General features: G+C 42.6%; 1 protein-coding gene across 4 annotated transcripts in view; it reads right to left on the minus strand.

The window, feature by feature from the left end:
• LOC128705698 (thymidine phosphorylase) overlaps positions 1 to 21304 on the minus strand; it is a 72148-nt gene extending 50844 nt beyond the window's left edge. For 2 of the 4 annotated variants that reach the window (XM_070082989.1, XM_070082986.1), the window contains exons 1-3: positions 21129 to 21269; positions 4978 to 5306; positions 139 to 219 (exon numbers count right to left, since the gene is read on the minus strand). In XM_070082989.1, the coding sequence (XP_069939090.1) occupies positions 139 to 219; positions 4978 to 5140 (244 nt within the window). In that variant the 5' untranslated portion in view covers positions 5141 to 5306; positions 21129 to 21269. Of the gene's footprint in view, positions 1 to 138; positions 220 to 4977; positions 5307 to 21128 lie in introns of all 4 variants that reach the window. The other 2 variants (XM_070082988.1, XM_070082987.1) reach the window with 2 other exon arrangements.
• Between the last annotated feature and the right edge of the window lie 876 nt (positions 21305 to 22180).

Raw genomic sequence — 22180 nt, forward strand, 5'->3', positions numbered from 1 at the left:
AGGGTTTTCTGTATAGTAGTATGTCATTGATGTCAGTTATGGTCTGTATACATTGTACATGTAGAAATAAAGATTATTGTGTTGCGGTAGACGATACACCACAGGTTGGTGGAGTAAGAACTTGGCTAAGTGTCTCACCTGAGTCTCTCATGGCACGGGTGAGGGCTACAGTCTCCTGGTCTGTCATGCCCTTCAACTTGATGCACATGAGCAGGGCTCCTGAAGTTACCATCACCACCCCACACCGAATATGTAAACAAATAATGAACATCAATGGACTTAAGAAATAAATTATAGGTAATCGCAGGCCTCACTCCCCCTACACTAATATGAACATGTATAATATTTAAGGATAGCATTATTACCGCTATGCATTAAAACAATAGCTTAAAACATTACGAATGACATATACATCAAGAAAAAGGAAATAGCTATGGAATTTATAAGCTAAACAATGTACATCTTAGTCAAAATGAATGATAAAAAGATCCAAGAGCTCTGGTTAGCAGACATTTAAAGCCAAGACAAAAGCGCATAAGTGTTTGCAATAAAGTCAGTAGAATTCTTGGCTTCATGTCATAAGGTTTAATTTAATATGTTTATTATGCACCCCATCATACCCATCCTGTGGGCGGTAGTCAAAAGATTACAGATAATGGGTCCAGGGACTGTACCTCAACATTACAGAGGTACATAATGGGTCCAGGGACTGTACCTCAACATTACAGAGGTACATAATGGGTCCAGGGACTCTACCTCAACATTACAGAGGTACATAATGGGTCCAGGGACTCTACCTCAACATTACAGAGGTACATAATGGGTCCAGGGACTGTACCACAAACTTATGATAGCTGAACAAGTTAGTTGTAATGAACTATTTACACGTTTATATCTGGTTACAATCGTAATGGGACTTCAGAATTATATCTTTGGTTAGACCTCGTGTAGCTTATGCTCCTCAGTTCTGGTCTCCATATTACAGAACGGACACATAAGTGCTGGAAAATGTACAGAGAAGGATGACGAAGTTGATTCCATGTTTTAGAAACCTTCCCTACGAAGACAGGCTGAAGGTATTTATATTGAAATTCAACCTTTTAAAGGCGAGAATTAGGGTAGATATGACTGCAATGTACCAGTGGAAAACAGGAATAAATAGTGCTTAAAATATCTAAGCAATGCATGACTCGCAGCAATGGCTCTTGGCTAGAAAAAAATATTTAGAAAGGATATATTGAAATATTGGTTTGCCAGCAGAGCTGTAGATAAGTGGAACTAACTCCCAAGTAGCGTTTTTGAGGCAAAAACTTCAGACACCTTCTAATATAGGTTGGATGGGATTGAACATCTCTTAATTTCAAGTTTCGACTTTTGCGTCAGTTTTTACTATTTTAATCAAAGTGAAATAATACAGACGGCCGCATCTTTATTAAATTTGGTCGTGTTAAGATTTTCCTTAGACACATAGTTGAGGGTGACCCTTCACGGGGAGACTTGTTACTGTCACCTGCGTCCTTGACCTTACAAGCAAATTCATTAGCCTTAAAGCTGGGCAATTCGATAGTGAAGGGCTCTTGATCCAGATAATCAGAGCTACCAGGAATCTTTGAGCGAATCCGACTGCCTCCCATTCTATAAGGTGCTGTTTGACCCCTAAGTGTTAGCGCTCTCCTCATGAAATACCTTTGTAAATATTTAGCAGTGGTATTGGCTCCTCGCCTGTAACAAATACACTGCCGGTAACCCAGCCAGCTTTATCGTGAATGATATCACGTGAAGCTGTTAGACCGAAGCTTGTAACCTTGAGTGTTCAGCCTAGTCACCTGTCCTTGAACAAACAGGTGATGATTACAGATCCCTTGTAAAGTTGAGCAATACGAGTCATGCTCCATTTGTTGCGTCAAATGTAAGAAATTCATTGACAAGACATTAAGTTACAGAAAAACACTTATTTATTTGTATAGTATACAAAGTGTAGTTTACATGTAATAAAATACTGTTAAAACACAAAGAAAGCCACTAGCATGCATTTGCATGCTAGTGGCTTTCTTTGGAAGGCCTCGCTCAGAAGACCAAAAGCTGCACCTCATCATGTAACTATGACCGGCATCAGGAAACACTCGTCCAGTTTCCTGACAAACTTTACCTAACCTAAGCACCAGGTACAAGCATGTATGAAAATAAAACATTAAAGTGTTTCATTGTACAGGATTTCTAAAGTCGCTAGAAAAAATAAGTTACATATGTACTCCCCAGAGCAAGGAAAGGAGCAAAGGGCGAGCGGGGAGATTATATTGTGATCTCCCTAAGGTAGCAGCACCTTTGTAATGAGGAGCTTGTTTGGGAAAATTTGCCTACAGAGGTTCTAAAATCGAGAATGTGGTAAATAATTTGAATATCGTTTATTTAAACACAGTGCTCGATTCAGGGGAGGGGGGAGAGCTGAACTTAATTGTATACATTAACACTAACACTTTATCAGGGAATTTAAGGTTTATTATCCATTCACGAAGGCCTAAATAATTATCTGAATAAGTGAAAATACTGTATCAGATCGTTGCCCTCAAAAGCGGCAATAACTTTTATTTAAAACTACAAAAGGGTAGTTTGAAGCTTTTCGGAATTCGGACTGAGATAGTCTCTCTCGTTACCAACAAACTCCGTCAACCTTTCCCAAGTAAATAACTATCTGGTGAGACTAGAAGTGTAGTGGCCACCCGGGAACTACTTGACCAACGATTAGTGACCAGTCAGCCAGGGAAGATATGATTACTGTTTTGTAGTGTCCACGCAGTATATTTAGTGCCACTAAGTAAAGATAAATTTGCAATACCATTATGCTTTAGGAAATTACTTTACATAATGTCAGTCAGCCAGATTTCGGATTTAACTTACATTTACAGGTTTGCTCCCAGACAGAGACAAGTCTTACTCAGGAAGACTTTAGCTAAGGACACACTCCACACCTCAAGTTCGTCCCATGTTTTACACGAGTAACGCAGGTTCTACTGGTGTTTCGTCCACTTCAATACAGAAAAAAAATGAGTGTACAGAGAATCTGCGAGGTTGAGAATATCACCTCAAGTGATCTGTGAAGGCAAGAACCACCTCGCATCAAAGAAGCCATCACAACTTTCCACAGCTTAGGCTGCTTTAATAAATAACGGGAGTAGATCTTTTGTGTGACCGCTGGTAACACAATAACCTATACACAAATAACCGGCACATAGAGAGGAGCTTACGACGTTTCGGTTCGACTTGGACCTTTACAAAGTCATGGTTCAAGTCGGACCCAAACGTCGTCGTAAGCTCCTCTCACCTATGTGCGGGTTATTTGTGTATCGTTCCAGTCACGGTATTGTGCCTTATAATTATTATAAGCATGGAGGAGCGCTAAACCCGTAGGATTATACAGCGCCTGTGGTATTCAGACTCAATTCAGGGAACTGGAGCACAGATCCAATTCCCTACATCAAGAGCCCCTCACAATGCCCTTCCCTTGAGGGGGCATTGTGCCTGTGTTCTTTACAGTTATCTATGGAAAATACAGTAAAAACTTGCATCATAAAAAAGGAAACACCCTTGATCTACTCTGTTAATAAAATTTAGTATAATTACTACAACCAATTATACATAGGACAAACAGGTTTAAATTTAGGTGTAGACAGGAGAGTTCGGTAATTTTTCAGGATGTTCATAAAATCATGATATTAAAGATTATTATTATAATCAAAAAGAAGCGCTAAGCCACAAGGGTTATGATATTAAAGAGTGGTTTCCATTACATCGCCCAGCATAAAATGCATATACAAGTACAAAATACCAGAGTGGACTATAAATGGATCATAACCCGGCGTGATAGTGGCTATCTTTGTACTTAGCAAATCAAAATTGTAATTACACATTGTAACCTTTACAAATAAATAAACTTTTATCATTTCCACCGCCTAACAAAGCCAGAGGAAACGAAGTCACTTGTGTTTGTGTCTGTGTCATGGTTCCTGCGCCTGACTCACTGTCTGGAGCCAACTCTTATATTACGTGCCATGTCAAGTTATCTTTTAATATATTATGTAGCCTTTGTACACCTGTTACTCCACTGACGAGAGCCTCAGTTAGTGGCAGAAACATACAGTAATTTAATCTTATTTTTTTTCTCTGTACCCAGAGCCGGATTAAAATTTTGTAGGTCCCTGGGCTACATGTATTGTGAGGCCCCCAGTGATACCTGGAGAGGGTTTCGGGGGTCGACGTCCCCGCCGCTAGGTCTGAGACCAGGCCTTGTGGTGGATCAAGGTCTGATCAACTAGGCTGTTACTGCTGGCCGCACGCAAACTGACGTACAAACCACAGTCCGGCTGGTCAGGTACTGACTTTAGGTGCCTGTCCAGTGCCTTCTTGAAGACAGCCAGGGGTCTATTGGTAATCCCCCTTATGTATGCTGGGAGGCAGTTGAACAGTGTTGGGCCCCGGACACTTATTGTGTTCTTTCTCAGTGTACTCGTGGCACCCCTGCTTTTTATTGTGGGAATGTTGCATCTCCTGCCGAGTCTTTTGCTTTCAAAGGGAGTGATTTTCGTGTGCAAGTTTGGTACTAACTCCTCTAGGATTTTTCAAGTGTATATTATCATGTATCTCTCCCGCCTGTCAAAAAGGAAAAAAATTCAATAATTATATTTATTTTTACAAGACCAATCACAATTAAAATTTATACATTTGTTTCGCGCAATTTCTTGTAAACAAATTCCTCCAAAACATCAGTAAATTGTTGACAACATCTCTGGAAGCCCTCCGGCTGCCAGAGGCCTCTGGGCTGCAGCCTCTAAAGCCCATGCCTTAATTAATCCGGCCCCGTCTATATGAGTTAGTTTATACCACTGACTAGTGTTTCTTAGTGTGTTTGTGTACACCTATAGCATTTCTAATATTTTTTTTCTGGTCTACATAAATAAAGTGTCGTGGAGAGGTACCCACCTAGCTGACAGTCGTCCATAGTCCTGTCAGTGATGGCTCTGGCAAGGAAATTTATTTGATTGTCTGTGAGCTCTCCTCCTTTGATCTTAAAAGCTAGCAAGTCCGACACTGTCAACTCCCCTTGCTCTGCCGACCCTGGTGCTGAAGACACTGTTTTCACCATCGCTGTGACCTCTGCTCCCGAGAGTGTGACCCGCCTTCCTGTCAGTTTGACCTCTGTTGAGGCAAGATTGCTTCCTTTCCAGCCGAAAATGAATTATTTTTGTCGTTCTTGTTGCTGAGATTCCAAATTCTGTGGCTGACTTGTGGCAAGACACGCCAGTCATCAACTGTGTGGAAGAAATTCCAATGTTACTGACTGTAAAATTTCAAGAAGAAACAAGAAAAGAAGAGGCCCCCCTTTCCCCAGAGGAATAATAGGAAAAGGGAAGAAAGCCAAGCAGTGATTTATTTACCAAAATGAAGGAGTAAATGTATGATAGAATTTAATGTGTAAAATAGGCAATCAGCTCATTAAAACCTTAAAATAAAAAGATTGAAGTTGAGTAAAAGAACTGATAAATGGATAATAATTGAAAAGTAGATAAACTGCGGTAATGGAAAATGGACGAAAATGATTCAGTCCCCATGACATACAGATTTTATGATAAAATATTAACATTAATGAAGTATCTTGAGCTACTTATAAATTATCTTATCAATAAAAATTCACACATTTCCAAGAGACATTATCTTTCGCACTTCTGAAAACTTTTAGATAATTAAAATTGCTTGTTACTGCGGTGTCAGATCAGGTAAGATATATCAGGAAACAGGACAACTGTTTCCTGACGGGGATCTTAGTCATATGATGAAGCGTAGCTGGAGCTTTTGGTCATCTGACCGAGGCCTTCCACTGGCTTACCCCTCCACCCCCCTCAAAAAATTACGGTTATGGTTATAACCATTTCATATAACTGGGTGGTGAAGTGCTTTATTCAGCACGATTTACCACACCAGTATTATTATGATAGGGGAGTGATAACCCAGAGGGATTATACAGCACCTGTGGGGGGGGGGATGGAAGGCATTCAAGATTAATTCAAGGAAGTGGAACACAGATCCAACTCCCTAGATCAAGGGGCCCTCACCAGCATCAAGGAACGTCCCTCGAGGGGTCCACGCACTTGCATACAAAAGTTCGATTAAATTTAGAAAGATTACTGAAAATTTTCGCTTTTGAATTAAGATCAGTTTTGTAACTGTCACAGTACAGAGGTCTATAATAAGCATTACTAAAACAACTGACAATGAAAACTTCTTCATATGTACTATCAAATGTCACAAGGACCCAAATAACAGTCACTGACTATTTTGGGGTTATCCTAAGTAACTTACACAATACATGATAATTGTACTTGTGTGTGCCTGTGCCTAAACAATCTTACTTACAAGACGCCATAACTACAAACTAAGGAAGAACTTCGACAATAAAATCAGCAACTACTTTTGTGTATAACAATAAAATCATCAGTCGCTGACGTTCCTGCTGCCTGGCTTCGGTTGGGTTACAAGTTCCTCTTATGTAGACATAACCAAATATAAACTTTGCCAGAGGAACTAGTGTCACACCCGGCCTAATTATGTGCTGAATAACGAAACAAATAATGAATGAACTCAACAGATAATTCACTCCTAAGTACTCAAGAAATGTCAAAGCATATTATCAACCATTCTAGAACAGTTTGGATTCAACTATTTGCAGCTTCACTGAGCATTAGTAGTAGTAATTGTATAGTAATTACTTATTTCACAGTACCTGGGACTGGAAGGGAACTAGATTTGATGGAAGGGACGGTAGCTTCAATTCCTTGAATTTTTTTTTTATATTTTATTGAAAAACGCAATACGCAATTATACATGTAGACAATGTAAGCAATTCAAATTCAAAGTTTATTCTCTATAAGGATTACAATGCTGAGTTTACAGAAATTTGGTTATTGTTTGGTTTACATGTAGTAAAATTGTGATTACAGAGTGTACCACTAGAACGCTTAGCATGGCTAGGCATTTCGGGCATACTTAGTTTTATTCTTAATTGTAAAATATTACAAATTATGAGGTAAGTTGGTATTATGGCTAAGTGACTAAATACTAGTTTGTGAGTTTAGCAATGTGAATGCTTTTGTTTTGGCACAGTATATAGTTTCAGTATTGGAGTATCACAGGATTCATTATTTTAAGACTGAGATTAATATTTCTGTTTATGGTCAAATGAGTGAGCGAGTGTAAGTGTGAACCACCAGGTGGTATTCGTGTAGTTAGTTGACGGGGTGTATCAGGGAGATAAGATGTTTTCTAATGGTAGTTTTGAAGGTGATGAAGGTGTCTGCAGTTCTAGAGTTCTCAGGTAGGGTATTCCAGATTTTAGGGCCTTTGACATACATTGAATTTTTGTAAAGGTTTAGTCGGACACGGGGAATGTCGTAGAGATGTTTGTTTCTGGTGTTATGCCTGTGGGTTCTGTCACAACTATCAAGAAACGTATCCATTATATATAACAAAATAAAACTCCACATTTCCTACCTTAGCACTAAACTTATACATAAGAACTAAACTAAAGACAGCCCACGGCTTCAAATACAGGTGGGTTTCTTACATCCAAAATTGCAGCCATAAACACAATATGCAATATAACCCAAAGAATGTCACAGGTATTTACATTTTACATAAAACTGAATGTACGGCGACATTCTCAATTATCCAAAAATTCTTTGCACACTTATTATTTTTGTATATTAAACTTTATATCAAATACATAATACATAACACCTCAGTATATTACGAAACAAATAATGGTTAGAAAATAACAATATCCACACCTCACCACAGAAAAACTAAACACAGTATAATGTAACACATGATTCGTCCCACCTCACTTCCATACACTACATTCATCCCACAAGCGAACAAACACTACATCATCCTACAAGCGAACAAACACTACATTCATCCCACAAGCGAACAAACACTACATCATCCCACAAGCGAACAAACACTACATCATCCCACAAGCGAACAAACACTACATCATCCTACAAGCGAACAAACACTACATCCTACAAGCGAACAAACACTACATCCTACAAGCAAACAAACATTACATCATCCCACAAGCGAACAAACACTACATCATCCCACAAGTGAACAAACACTACATCCTACAAGCAAACAAACATTACATCATCCCACATCATCTCTCTCCAGGTAAACAAGCGAACAAACACTACATCATCCCACAAGTGAACAAACACTACATCATCCCACAAGTGAACAAACACTACATCATCCCACAAGTGAACAAACACTACATCATCCTACAAGTGAACAAACACTACATCATCCCACAAGTGAACAAACACTACATCATCCCACAAGTGAACAAACACTACATCATCCCACAAGTGAACAAACACTACATCATCCCACAAGTGAACAAACACTACATCATCCTACAAGTGAACAAACACTACATCATCCTACAAGTGAACAAACACTACATCATCCTACAAGTGAACAAACACTACATCATCCCACAAGTGAACAAACACTACATCATCCCACAAGTGAACAAACACTACATCATCCCACAAGTGAACAAACACTACATCATCCTACAAGTGAACAAACACTACATCATCCTACAAGTGAACAAACACTACATCATCCTACAAGTGAACAAACACTACATCATCCTACAAGTGAACAAACACTACATCATCCTACAAGTGAACAAACACTACATCATCCCACAAGTGAACAAACACTACATCATCCTACAAGTGAACAAACACTACATCATCCTACAAGTGAACAAACACTACATCCTACAAGTGAACAAACACTACATCATCCTACAAGTGAACAAACACTACATCATCCTACAAGTGAACAAACACTACATCATCCTACAAGTGAACAAACACTACATCATCCTACAAGTGAACAAACACTACATCATCCTACAAGTGAACAAACACTACATCATCCTACAAATGAACAAACATTACATCATCCCACAAGTGAACAAACACTACATCATCCCACAAGTGAACAAACACTACATCATCCTACAAGTGAACAAACACTACATCATCCTACAAGTGAACAAACACTACATCATCCCACAAGTGAACAAACACTACATCATCCTACAAGTGAACAAACACTACATCATCCCACAAGTGAACAAACACTACATCATCCCACAAGTGAACAAACACTACATCATCCCACAAGTGAACAAACACTACATCATCCTACAAGTGAACAAACACTACATCATCCCACAAGTGAACAAACACTACATCATCCTACAAGTGAACAAACACTACATCATCCCACAAGTGAACAAACACTACATCATCCCACAAGTGAACAAACATTACATCATCCCACAAGTGAACAAACATTACATCATCCCACAAGTGAACAAACACTACATCATCCCACAAGTGAACAAACATTACATCATCCCACAAGTGAACAAACACTACATCATCCTACAAGTGAACAAACACTACATCATCCTACAAGTGAACAAACACTACATCATCCTACAAGCGAACTTACACAATCACGTATATTTAGTGATATTTTTCAAATATAATTTCCATTTTTAAAGTAACAAACTTCTTCTACCATATAATAAAATATACATAGGCATTACTATTAAACATTAACGTAAACAAGTACTATATTCTTATTCTACAGACAGCAGCATTTCTTGCCTCACCATCCTAACCCTACTTAACACATTGTACATGAACACGTCCTTATATACCCATCACGTCAATAATATTCATTGAACTTCACCGAATACTAATATACAACCCATACTGAGTACATGAAATTCTCTCTTACATACTGCTATATACACTTAATGTATGATAAAAATCACACACATTGCATTATCTCATTATGAGCAGTACATTTGGTACACAAAATATTTATCACGCCCGCATGTCCTTCGCTTTAATACAACCACCAATCTTGATAATACATTACAACATATTCCAAATTTAACTTATCCATAACATACATCAGTATACCATCCTGAGTATGACCGTATACTATTCACATCCACACAAATATTGCTCATTTCCATGTCCATATAAATCTTAACAACTTTTCCCTTACGAACCACCACAAACTTACTTAAAACACACTCCACAACTACGTTACCATTTCACACCATATCAAGGAACTCCTCATACATTCCCAAATTCTGAGACGAGCCCGGTGCAACCCCTGAAATTCCTAACACATCCCCCCCCCCCTCACTCCGCCAACAAACCTCTGACATTCATACTTCGATATCCTTCAGGAAAAGCCCTTTCCCATCTACTTCCATATATCCCCCTATTACGACTAAGTGTTTTGTACATTGTTGCAGCCAAAGCTACCTTCTTTGGAAACATTTCGACACGTTTCCTTACACCTGTTGTCCTGTTCACCTAGCAGCAAATAGGTACCTGGGTGTTAGTCGACTGGTGTGGGTCGCATCCTCGCACATCCAATCCCCATTACCCCTCATGGCCCATGATACGAAAACAAAATCAGTTATGATGTACACCAAAGCACGCTGCACAGACTCTTCCACACCTCCCACATCTAAACTCAATGCCCTTAATACCGATATCCCTCCCCCACCCACCCTCCTCAAAATCCCACCCATCCACTCCCGTATACACTCCAAATTTTTACAAAAATATACTACATGAAAAGCTGTCTCCCTATCCCCACACGCCCTACATACGTCCTCCACCATCAACCCTCTCTCCCGAAGCACCACACCAGACGGCAATATTCCATGAAGGAAACGAAACATTACCTCTCTCACTCTTGGTCTGATGCGCACCAACCGCAACCTTACCCAAATGTCTCCCCATGCATGCATACATTGGGTATATGCCCTCAACATGTGCAATCACCCTCACCCCTACAGCACGCTCCAGAACACCTAACCGTATCCTAGACGGATCTCGAACATACAATAAAGCTCGCAGCACATCCTCACACTCTTTCATCTCTGATCCTACCCACCACCTTCGTGCCTCCTCATATAATGCTTGCACACCCTTCCCCACACGACCGTCCACTCGGAGAAACCCCCTCTTCAAATATATACACTTAACCCTTAATCTTATATCTATTAAACCCAATCCACCTTTGTCAACCGGTAGCATAACAACACTTCTACCCAACCAGTCACACCCAGAACCCCATATATAACGAAAAACCTTTTTTAGCATTCTAGTTATGTCCGGTCCTGCCAACGGATATACTGCTGCCACATGCCAGACCATACTATATAACAGTACATTCACCACTATTACACGTTGATGTATCGTCAAATGCATGGGTCTCAAAACATTTAACCTACCCACCAACCTATCCACTACCCTCCCAGAATTAACCATCCGTGCCTCCCCAGCATTCCCCATATAAATTATCCCACACACCTTTAGTCTATCCACCACACACCAACGCACAGCTGTTTCCCATCGCGCCCTCCCTACCCAATTCCCTAAGACCAATAATTTCGATTTCTCCACATTCACTTTTAAACCTGTAACTCCTTCAAAACCACCAATTACATCCTCCACCTCATGTAAACTTTCCTCCCTGCTCATTAGAATTGTTGTATCATCCACATACCCTATTATTCCCATCCCTCCATTCTCCACACCACGATCCACCCCTAAACATTGCCCCACTGCCCTGTAAAAAGGGTCCTGTATACAAGCAAACAACAGTTGAGACAGAGGACAACCCTGCCTTATGCCTCTACCCATTGAAACCCACTCACTCAATTTCCCATTCACCTGCACACGTACACCTACCCTATTATACAAAGTCTCAATCCAACGTACTATCTCTTCCCCAAAACCCTGCCTCCTTAAGATATGCCACAGTGCCTTTCGTTCTACGCAATCATACGCAGCCTGCCAATCCAATGCTAAGACACCTCCCCCCCTTTATTCTCCCCCTCCATACTTTCCACAAAATCTTTTATTATTCCATGTCCCTCATACATCGTCTTCCCAGGCACCCCATGCTGACCTCTCGTAACAACCCTGTCTATCACGCACTTCAGCCTGTTCACCAAGATTTTTGCGAATATCTTATAATCAGCACATAACGACAACGCCCTGTAGTTCTGCACTGTCGTAGGGCCTTCCCCTTTCGGAATCAAAACTACTACTGCGGTACGCTGCAACTCACCCATCCTCCCCTCACTTTTCATCACATTCATCAGGTTCACTAAAAAATCCTTCAACACACTCCAATGCTTTACATAGAATTCACAAGGTAACCCATCTATACTTGGCGCTTTACCTCTCGCCATATTCTCCAAAGCTCTCCATACCTCCCCCTCTTCAATATCCCCTCCCAATGCCATACGATCACTTCCACTCAGCACACAAGATACATTCTCTCCCAATCTCTCTAAATCCTCACCGTTCACTCCTACACTCCGCAAATATTTTCCAAACCAACTATCCAGAAAACCACTCATACCCTCAGTAGTTCGCAACTCCTGACCCTTCGTATACCCACCTAAGTTCTCGTGTACTACCAGCTTATCAATTTCCATTGCCAACCTGCGTCTCCGCTGGCCCCGTAACACACAGGCTGACGGCCTGTCACCCCAAATCGCCTCCTCTAACCCACCTTGCACCCTCGCCTCATCAAATCTCTCATTGTGCATATCCCTTATCTGCCACTTTAACGCTTCAATTTCCTCCATTGGATATACACCTTTCACAGCACCCCTCTGATAACAATCCTGCAACCGCCCCTCTAAATACTGTTGAAGCCCATATGTCATCCATGCCTCATTCTTTCCCCTTCGCACATAATATTGCCTGATCGTACTCTTCGCAACCCCATCCCACCACCCCAATAAATCGCTTGGACTCTTACCCCCACCCCATAAGTCCTCCCACAAACTTTCAAAATCCCCTCCCTCCACCCCCTCACCCAGTAGTCGTAAATTCAGCTTCCAGTACCCCAAATACCTCTTAGGCAAACCGTCCCAATTTAAATCAGCGTAAACCGCCCTATGATCTGAATAAACGACATTCACCGTCTGCACCCGCGTCACCCTCACTCCCCTTGTCACATACAACCTATCTAATCGCGCAGCATATCCCTGTCTATGAAATGTGTGCTCTATCTCGCAATCCCCTCCAACTATATCCCTCAATCCCACACCTCTCAATAGATCCCCTAAACCTGCCAAAAAACACCATGCCCCTCTCGGTTCCACATCCTTCCTTCGCACCACACAGTTCCAGTCGCCACCAACTATTGTCACTGACGGTAATGACCGCAAATAATATACCAATACGTTATTCACAAATTCATTCTTTACCCTTACATCATTCTCAGCCGGCACATACACACAAACTACTGCCATCCTCTCACCTCTCCACCACCCATCTATTCTTAACACACGACCCCCCCCCTTCACTCCTAAGAACAACAAACGGGCTCGTCTCTCGGATCAGGATACCCACCCCTCCCTTCATTCGCTCCGAATACATCACAAACACACTGTACCCATCCACCTCCAATTCCCTTCCCAGCTTGAAATTATGTTCCTGCACAAAAACAATGTCTATAGCATAACGTCTTAAAGATCCCTTTACCCACATACGCTTCTCACTCGCACACAATCCATTAATATTCACTGTCATGCACCGGAAGCCTATTTATGTGATTTCACCCTCTGCCCCAGTTCACCTTTCACTGACACGCTTCCAGTGTGTGCTTCATCCACTTTTCTCTCCACTGCCCACTTGTGGCTTCCCCTGATCCAACACCGGACCAGGCGTACTTTTAGAGCTCCCACGCACCACATCAACCCACGGCTTTTTCCCCGGTCTCTGTGCCGGGGTCAAAACATCATCCGAGTCGGAATATGTCGCCGCCCTCTTACGGTTGACACTCTCTGCATCCATTTCTAACTCACTGGATGTCTCCCTGTGAATCTCAGCATTCACCTCAATCACTTCCACCACTCCTGGCGAGTCATCTGCCATGTTCGCCAATCTTCCAAGGTGCTCATCTTCAATCTGAACAGTACTCCTCACCATACTCAAGTTATCCTCAGAAACCTTTTTCTCAAAGGATTTGTCCTTCACGTTCACCAGTAGGCCTTCCTCTACCCGCAAGTCACCAATCTGCAGTCTTCCCGTTCTCCAAGGCAGATGCCTCACTTCCCACTAACTGTGACAGTGATGGGCTGGTACCCACCAGTGGCAGCTCACGCTCCACTTCCTCACTCCAGGAAGTTCCACTTCTATGTACAGGTGACTCATCAGCATGACCCACCTCCGGTTCTGGCTCTTTCACCATCGCACTACCTAGGTCCTGTCTCCTCTGCCATCTCCCACACTGGGCCGCCATATGGTCATATGCACCACATAACCTACACGTCTTCTGCTGCCCAGCGTAGTACACCATTACCTGCGTCCTAAATGCGTCCAGTATGACGTAAGACGGGATGGAATGCCTCAACGTCATCTTGATCGTGAACGTACCATCCGGCAAGCCGGCATACGCCCCATCCGTCCATTTACCAGCCATAGTCAGGTGTACAGGTCCATACTGTTCAAATACATTCCGCAGATCAGTCTCGTCCGCCTCAAATGGCACATTTCGGACTTTCACCTATGTGTAATGCCTAGACACGTCGATGAGTCGAACACGTATCGCTGAATTAACGTCCACGCTCCTGTCCTGGTACTTGTCAACCAGCCGTTCATACACTCCAGCTGATCTCAACTTGACGAAAATACGATAGGCACCATTTAGCGCCACACCATACAGTTCTTGATCCGCAACACCATAGGTGTCACGGATAATTTGCGGTAAAAGTACTTGTGCAGACTGAGGCGTTATTGCACCACGCACCAATTCAAGGCACACCGTGTGCATACGTCTTCTCACAGACTGCGCCATGTTGTGAAAATGTAAGTCTCCTCCAATGGCCAGCAGAGGGCAGTAGTCACACGTCCGCACTCTGCTCAGGTCAAGCGGCGAATGATTCCTTGAATTAGGACATCAGCATCAAGGCAACTTCATCAAGGGTCATTAGTCATAGCAAGCTGCTACAGTCTTTCCCTTAATCTTGATGAGGATGAAGTTACTTTAATTGTGTTACACTAAGGTCGTAAGGGTCATACAGCGAGAATAAGACGTAACCAGAGATCAAGCAGTATTATTTCCGTTGCGGTCTTACCAGTACTTCCCCAGGATGCGACACACAACCAACACTTATCTAAGTAGACTTCTAATATGTCGTTTCAAAGACACTTCTTGCACGGAAAACCTTTCTCGCCCCTTAGCCCCTCAAGGAAGGTTCCTTGATGTTGGTGAGGGGCTCTTGATTTAGGAAATTGGATCTGTGCTCCAGTTCCCCGAATTAAGCCTGAATGCCTTCCACATCCCCCCCCCCAGGCGCTGTATAATCCTCCGGGTTTAGCGCTTCCCCCTTACCTGGAGATTACCTGGAGAGAGTTTCGGGGGTCAACGCCCCCGCGGCCCGGTCTGTGACCAGGCCTCCTGGTGGATCAGCGCCTGATCAACCAGGCTGTTGCTGCTGGCTGCACGCAAACCAACGTACGAGCCACAGCCCGGCTGATCAGGAACTGACTTTAGGTGCTTGTCCAGTGCCAGCTTGAAGACTGCCAGGGGTCTGTTGGTAATCCCCCTTATGTGTGCTGGGAGGCAGTTGAACAGTCTCGGGCCCCTGACACTTATTGTATGGTCTCTTAACGTGCTAGTGACACCCCTGCTTTTCATTGGGGGGATGGTGCATCGTCTGCCAAGTTTTTTGCTTTCGTAGTGAGTGATTTTCGTGTGCAAGTTCGGTACTAGTCCCTCTAGGATTTTCCAGGTGTATATAATCATGTATCTCTCCCTCCTGCGTTCCAGGGAATACAGGTTTAGAAACCTCAAGCGCTCCCAGTAATTGAGGTGTTTTATCTCCGTTATGCGCGCCGTGAAAGTTCTCTGTACATTTTCTAGGTCGGCAATTTCACCTGCCTTGAAAGGTGCTGTTAGAGTGCAGCAATATTCCAGCCTAGATAGAACAAGTGACCTGAAGAGTGTCATCATGGGCTTGGCCTCATTTGGCGTCAGGATAACATCGGATAGGCTTGTGTTAATCAAATTTTGTGGCTCTCTCATAAAAAATTCATTTTGATCTTCGACTCTCAATCTGGTTAGCGGCTTGCTAAAAACTGAGTCATATTGGGACTTGAGTAGCTCACTCATTTCCTTGCTGTCATCTGTGTAGGACCCATCTTGTTTAAGTAGGGGCCCAATACTGGGCGTTGTTCTCGATTTTGATTTGGCATAGGAGAAGAAATACTTTGGGTTTCTTTCGATTTCATTTATAGCTTTTAGTTCTTCCCGCGATTCCTGACTCCTAAAGGATTCTTTTAGCTTAAGTTCGATGCTTGCTATTTCTCTGACCAGTGTCTCCCTGCGCATTTCAGATATATTGACCTCTTTTAGCCGCTCTGTTATTCTTTTCCGTCGCCTGTAAAGGGAGCGCCTGTCTCTTTCTATTTTACATCTTCTCCTCCTTTTTCTTAGAGGAATAAGCCTTGTGCATACATCGAGTGCCACCGAGTTAATCTGTTCTAGGCATAAGTTTGGGTCTGTGTTGCTTAGTATATCTTCCCAGCTTATATCGGTTAGAACTTGGTTTACTTGGTCCCACTTTATGTTTTTGTTATTGAAGTTGAATTTGGTGAATGCTCCCTCGTGACTAGTCTCATTTTGTCGGTCTGGGGCTCCTCGCATACATGTCTGAACCTCAATTATGTTGTGATCTGAGTATATTGTTTTTGATATGGTGACATTTCTTATCAGATCATCATTGTTAGTGAATATGAGGTCTAGTGTATTCTCCAGTCTAGTAGGCTCTATTATTTGCTGGTTTAAATTGAATTTTGTGCAGAGATTTAAAAGCTCGTGTGAGTGTGAGCTGCCTCCTGGTGTTATTACTGCAACAATATTATTTGCTATATTCCTCCATTTTAGGTGCCTTAAGTTGAAATCCCCCAGGAGCAAGATGTTGGGTGCAGGAGCTGGAAGATTTTCCAGACAGTGGTCAATTTTTAACAGCTGTTCCTGGAATTGCTGGGATGTTGCATCCGGAGGCTTGTAGACTACCACAATGACTAGGTTTTGGTTCTCGACCTTTACTGCTAAAACTTCCACTACGTCATTTGAGGCATTAAGCAGTTCTGTGCAAACAAGTGACTCTGCAATGTACAGGCCTTGATTATAATAATAATCTCGCCCCTTAGGGTCTCGCTCTATCTTTCCCGCCCTGTCCTGTGGCTCAGTTGGTAGTGCCTTCAGCTCAGGGTTCGATCGCAAGAAGCCTCTATCACGTGTTTTTGACATCCTATGGAGAGGGAGCATGGACACGGGGGTCGTCCCACAGTTACTAAAAACAACAGACATAGCTCCACTCCACAAAGGGGGCGGTAAAGAAATAGCAAAGAACTACAGACCAATAGCACTAACATTCCATAACATAAAAATCTTTGAAAGGGTCCTAAGAAGCAAGATCGCCACCCATCTAGATACCCATCAGTTACACAACCCAGGATAACATGGGTTTAGAGCAGGTCGCTCCTGTCTGTCAAAACTACTTGATCACTACGACAAAGTCCTAGATGCACTAAAAGACAAAAATAATGCAGATGTAATATTCATAGACTTTGCAAAAGCCTTCGACAAGTGAGACCATGGCGTAATAGCGCACATAATGAGTGTTAAAGGAATAACAGGAAAAGTTGGTAGATGGATCTATAATTTCCTCACAAACAGAACGCAAAGAGTAGTAGTCAACAGAGTAAAGTCTGAGGCGGCTACTGTGAAAAGCTCTGTTCCACAAGGCACAGTACTCGCTCCCATCTTGTTTCTCATCCTCATTCACATTTGACAGACAAGGATGTCAGCCACAGCACCGTGTCTTCCTTTGCAGATGACACCCGAATCTGCATGACAGTGTCTTCCATTGCAGACACTGAATGGCTCCATGCGGACATCAACCAAATCTTTCAATGGGCTGCAGAAAACAATATGAAGTTCAACGATGAGAAATTTCAATTATTCCGATATGATAAACATGAGGAAATTAAAACATCAGAGTATAAAACAAATTCCAGCCACAAAATAGAGCGAAAAACTAACGTCAAAGACCTGGGAGTGATCATGTCGGAGGATCTTACATTCAAGGACCATAACATTGTATCAATCGCATCTGCTAGAAAAATGACAGGATGGATAATGAGAACCTTCAAAACTAGGGATGCCAAGCCCATGATGACACTCTTCAGGTCATTTGTTCTATCTAGGCTGGCATATTGCTGCACAATAACAGAACCTTTCAAGGCATGTGAAATTGCTGACCTAGAAAATGTACAGAGAACCTTCACGGTACACACAACTACGATAAAACACCTCAATTACTGGGAACGCTTGAAGTTCCACAACCTGTACTCCCTAGAACGCAGGCGGGAGAGATACATGATTATATACACTTGGAAAAATCCTTGAGGGATTAGTACCAAACTTGTACACGAAAATCATTCCCTATGAAAGCAAAAGACTCGGCAAACGATGCAACATCCCCCCAATCAAAAGCAGGGGCGCCACTAGCACGATAAGAGACAACACATTAAGTGTCAGGGGCCACAAAACTGTTCAACTGTTCACACCCCACCGTCAGCTAACTACATGAAAACCGCCTATTCTCTTGTATCATACAAATATATAAAAACAACCTAGACCTCCCCTTGATATCTGTGATTCCCCACAATTCGCACTTTCACTCAATTGACTATAAACATAGAAATACGTAGTACAACTATTACCTAATAAATATTAACTAGTCATAAGTTTGCCTGTGATACTCCTGTATAGAAACTATGTATTGTACCAAAACAAAACCATTCACAATGCTAAATTTACGAACTGTAATGCAGTTACTTAGAATTAATACCAATATGCTCCATAATCTGTACCACTGTTGATTTTGAATTAATCTTAGTCTGCCCGAAATGCCTAGTCATGCTAGGTGTGATAATGGCCCTCTCTGTAATTAGTATTTTATAATATGTAAATCACACAGTATCCTAAAATATGTTAACCCAACATTGTAATCTTTATAGAGAATAAACTATTTGATTTGAAATGCCTCCCAGCATACATAAGGGGGATTACCAATAGACCTCTGGCTGTCTTCAAGCAGGCACTGGAAAGGCACCTAAAATCAGTACCTGACCAGCCGGGCTGTGGTTCGTACGTCAGCTTGGGTGCGGCCAGCAGTAACAGCCTGGTTGATCAGGCTGATCCACCACGAGGCCTGGTCAGAGACCGGGCCGTGGGGGTGTTGACCCCCGGAACTCTCTCCAGGTATACTCCAGGAAGGTTAGCCACCCAGGATAACCCAAGAAAGTCAGTGCATCAAGGAGACTTATTTCCATTGTGGTCCTTATATCGTCCCCCTAGAATGCAACCAACACCCAGGTACCTACTTGCTTGCTAGGTGAACAGGGACTACAGGCGTAAAGAAACACGTCCAGGGTTTCACCCTTGCCGGGGATCAAACCACGGACACTCAGTGTGTGAAGCAAGAGCGTTATTATAATAATCATGGGGGAGAACTAAACCCGTAGGATTATACAGCGCATGTGGGGGGGAGGGTATTCAGGCTCAATTCAGGGAACCAGAGCACAGATCTAATTCCCTAGATCAAGAGCCCCTCACCAGCATCAAGGACCCTCCCTTGAGGGGGGAGAAACAGCGTTGCCTGCTAGGCCACGGGACACCATTGTAACCTATATTCCCACCTCATGGAATGGGAAAAAAGCACATCTGATACATATGGAACAGGGCAAAACGACGATGCTCAAATCCAGAATCCCCGCCCTCGCTGACCTCTCTACTGCCTGATCTGACCTCAGGTTACTTGCATGCTTATTACTGTGTACTCAATAACCCCCCCACACTACGGGTGAAACGTGGTATAATATTCCCACTCCCCTACTTAAAATATCTTTGAAAATTACCACTTGTCGACTAAAGCCTAGACCTCTGATACTCTTTATTTTATACATCCATTATTATTACGATCAAAATTAAGCGACAAAACCACAAGCGTCATACAAAGCTGCAACTATAGACCCATAAACCTGCACACACAACCAGTGTGTGGAGCCTAGCTGCAGAGCTAGTGTACAACATTGTAAATAAACCTTGTTGTTGTAGGTTCCGCCGGTCTTGTCTCGGCCCGGGTCTTTTCCAGAGATAAACCGACGAGCCGTTTATTAAAAATATATACATGTATACGTGTGCTAGCTGTTTTTAAAGTCCTATTATTGTACACGTGTTTTTTAAACTAGTGCAGAGCCTAGCAGGAACACCTCACAGAGGTGCAAAGCCTAGCAGGAACACCTCACAGAGGTGCAAAGCCTAGCAGGAACACCTCACAGAGGTGCAAAGCCTAGCAGGAACACCTCACAGAGGTGCAAAGCCTAGCAGGAACACCTCACAGAGGTACAAAGCCTAGTAGGAACATCTCACAGAGGCGCAGAGCCTAGCAGGGACAACTCACAGAGGTGCAGAGCATAGCAGGAACACCTCACAGAAGTGCAGAGCCTAACAGGAACACCTCACAGAGGTGCAGAGCCTAACAGGAACACCTCACAGAGGTGCAGAGCCTAACAGGAACACCTCACAGAGGTGCAGAGCCTAACAGGAACACCTCACAGAGGTGCATAGCCTATCAGGAACACCTCACAGAGGTGCAGAGCCTAGCAGGAACACCTCACAGAGGTGCAGAGCCTAACAGGAACACCTCACAGAGGTGCAGAGCCTAGCAGGAACACCTCACAGAGGTGCAGAGCCTAGCAGGAACACCTCACAGAGGTGCAGAGCCTAGCAGGAACACCTCACAGAGGTGCAGAGCCTAGCAGGAACACCTCACAGAGGTGCAGAGCCTAGCATGAACACCTCACAGAGGTGCAGAGCCTAGCAGGAACACCTCACAGATGTGCAGAGCCTAGCAGGAGTACCTCACAGGTGTAGAGCCAAGCAGGTATACCTCAGAGGGGTAGAGCCTAGCAGGAGTACCTCACAGGTGTAGAGCCAAGCAGGACCACTGGAGTACTACATCAGTCAGCACACCAAAGTACACTGCCTGACTTTTGTTGTAACAGCTGATACAGTTGTTGCACGGGAGGTTGACAACTGAGATTTTAATCACATACTTTACCTTGGCCTTACGCTATTCTTATAACAGATATTATGTATACATACGTACATACATACATACATACATACATACATACATACATACATACATATATATATATATATATATATATATATATATATATATATATATATATATATATATATATATATATATATATATATATATATATATATATATATATATATATATATATATATATATATATATATAGTATATATATACATATATATTATTATTACTTTCATCGTTTTCTATTAACACATCGGCCTTTCCCACCAAGGTAGGATAACTCGAAAAAGAAGAAACGCCTTCATCATCATCACTCCATCACTGTCTTGCCAGAAGCATGCCTACACCACAGCTAAAAAAACTGCAACATATCAGCACCCCTCCTTCACAGCGTAGACACGACTCATGTCCGGATAACCAATTTCTCTGAATCCCTTCATAAATATTAAGATATGAGATAAGATATTATTTGGATTTTTAACTCCCAGAGAGTTAGCCCGGTACCAAGAAAGGTAATGACTCAAGAAAGGCAATGCGTTATCGAGGGACTGTCTGTCTTATTTCCATTGGGGTCCTCAATATTGTCTCCCCAGGATGCGACCCACACCAGTCGACTAACACCCAGATAACTACTTGCTTTCTAGATGAATGGGACAACAGGTGTAGTGAAACACACCCATTGCTTCCACCCTTGCCAGGAATCGAACCATGGACACTCGGCATGTGAAGCGAAAGCTTTGCCTAATAGACCACAGGCCATGTTATTTTGTTCACACTCCAACAGCACGTCAAGTCATAAAAACCATTTGTCGCCACTCGCTCCTATCTAACATCCTCACG

Source organism: Cherax quadricarinatus, chromosome 8 (genome assembly GCF_038502225.1).
Source record: "Cherax quadricarinatus isolate ZL_2023a chromosome 8, ASM3850222v1, whole genome shotgun sequence".
NCBI lineage: Eukaryota > Metazoa > Arthropoda > Malacostraca > Decapoda > Parastacidae > Cherax > Cherax quadricarinatus.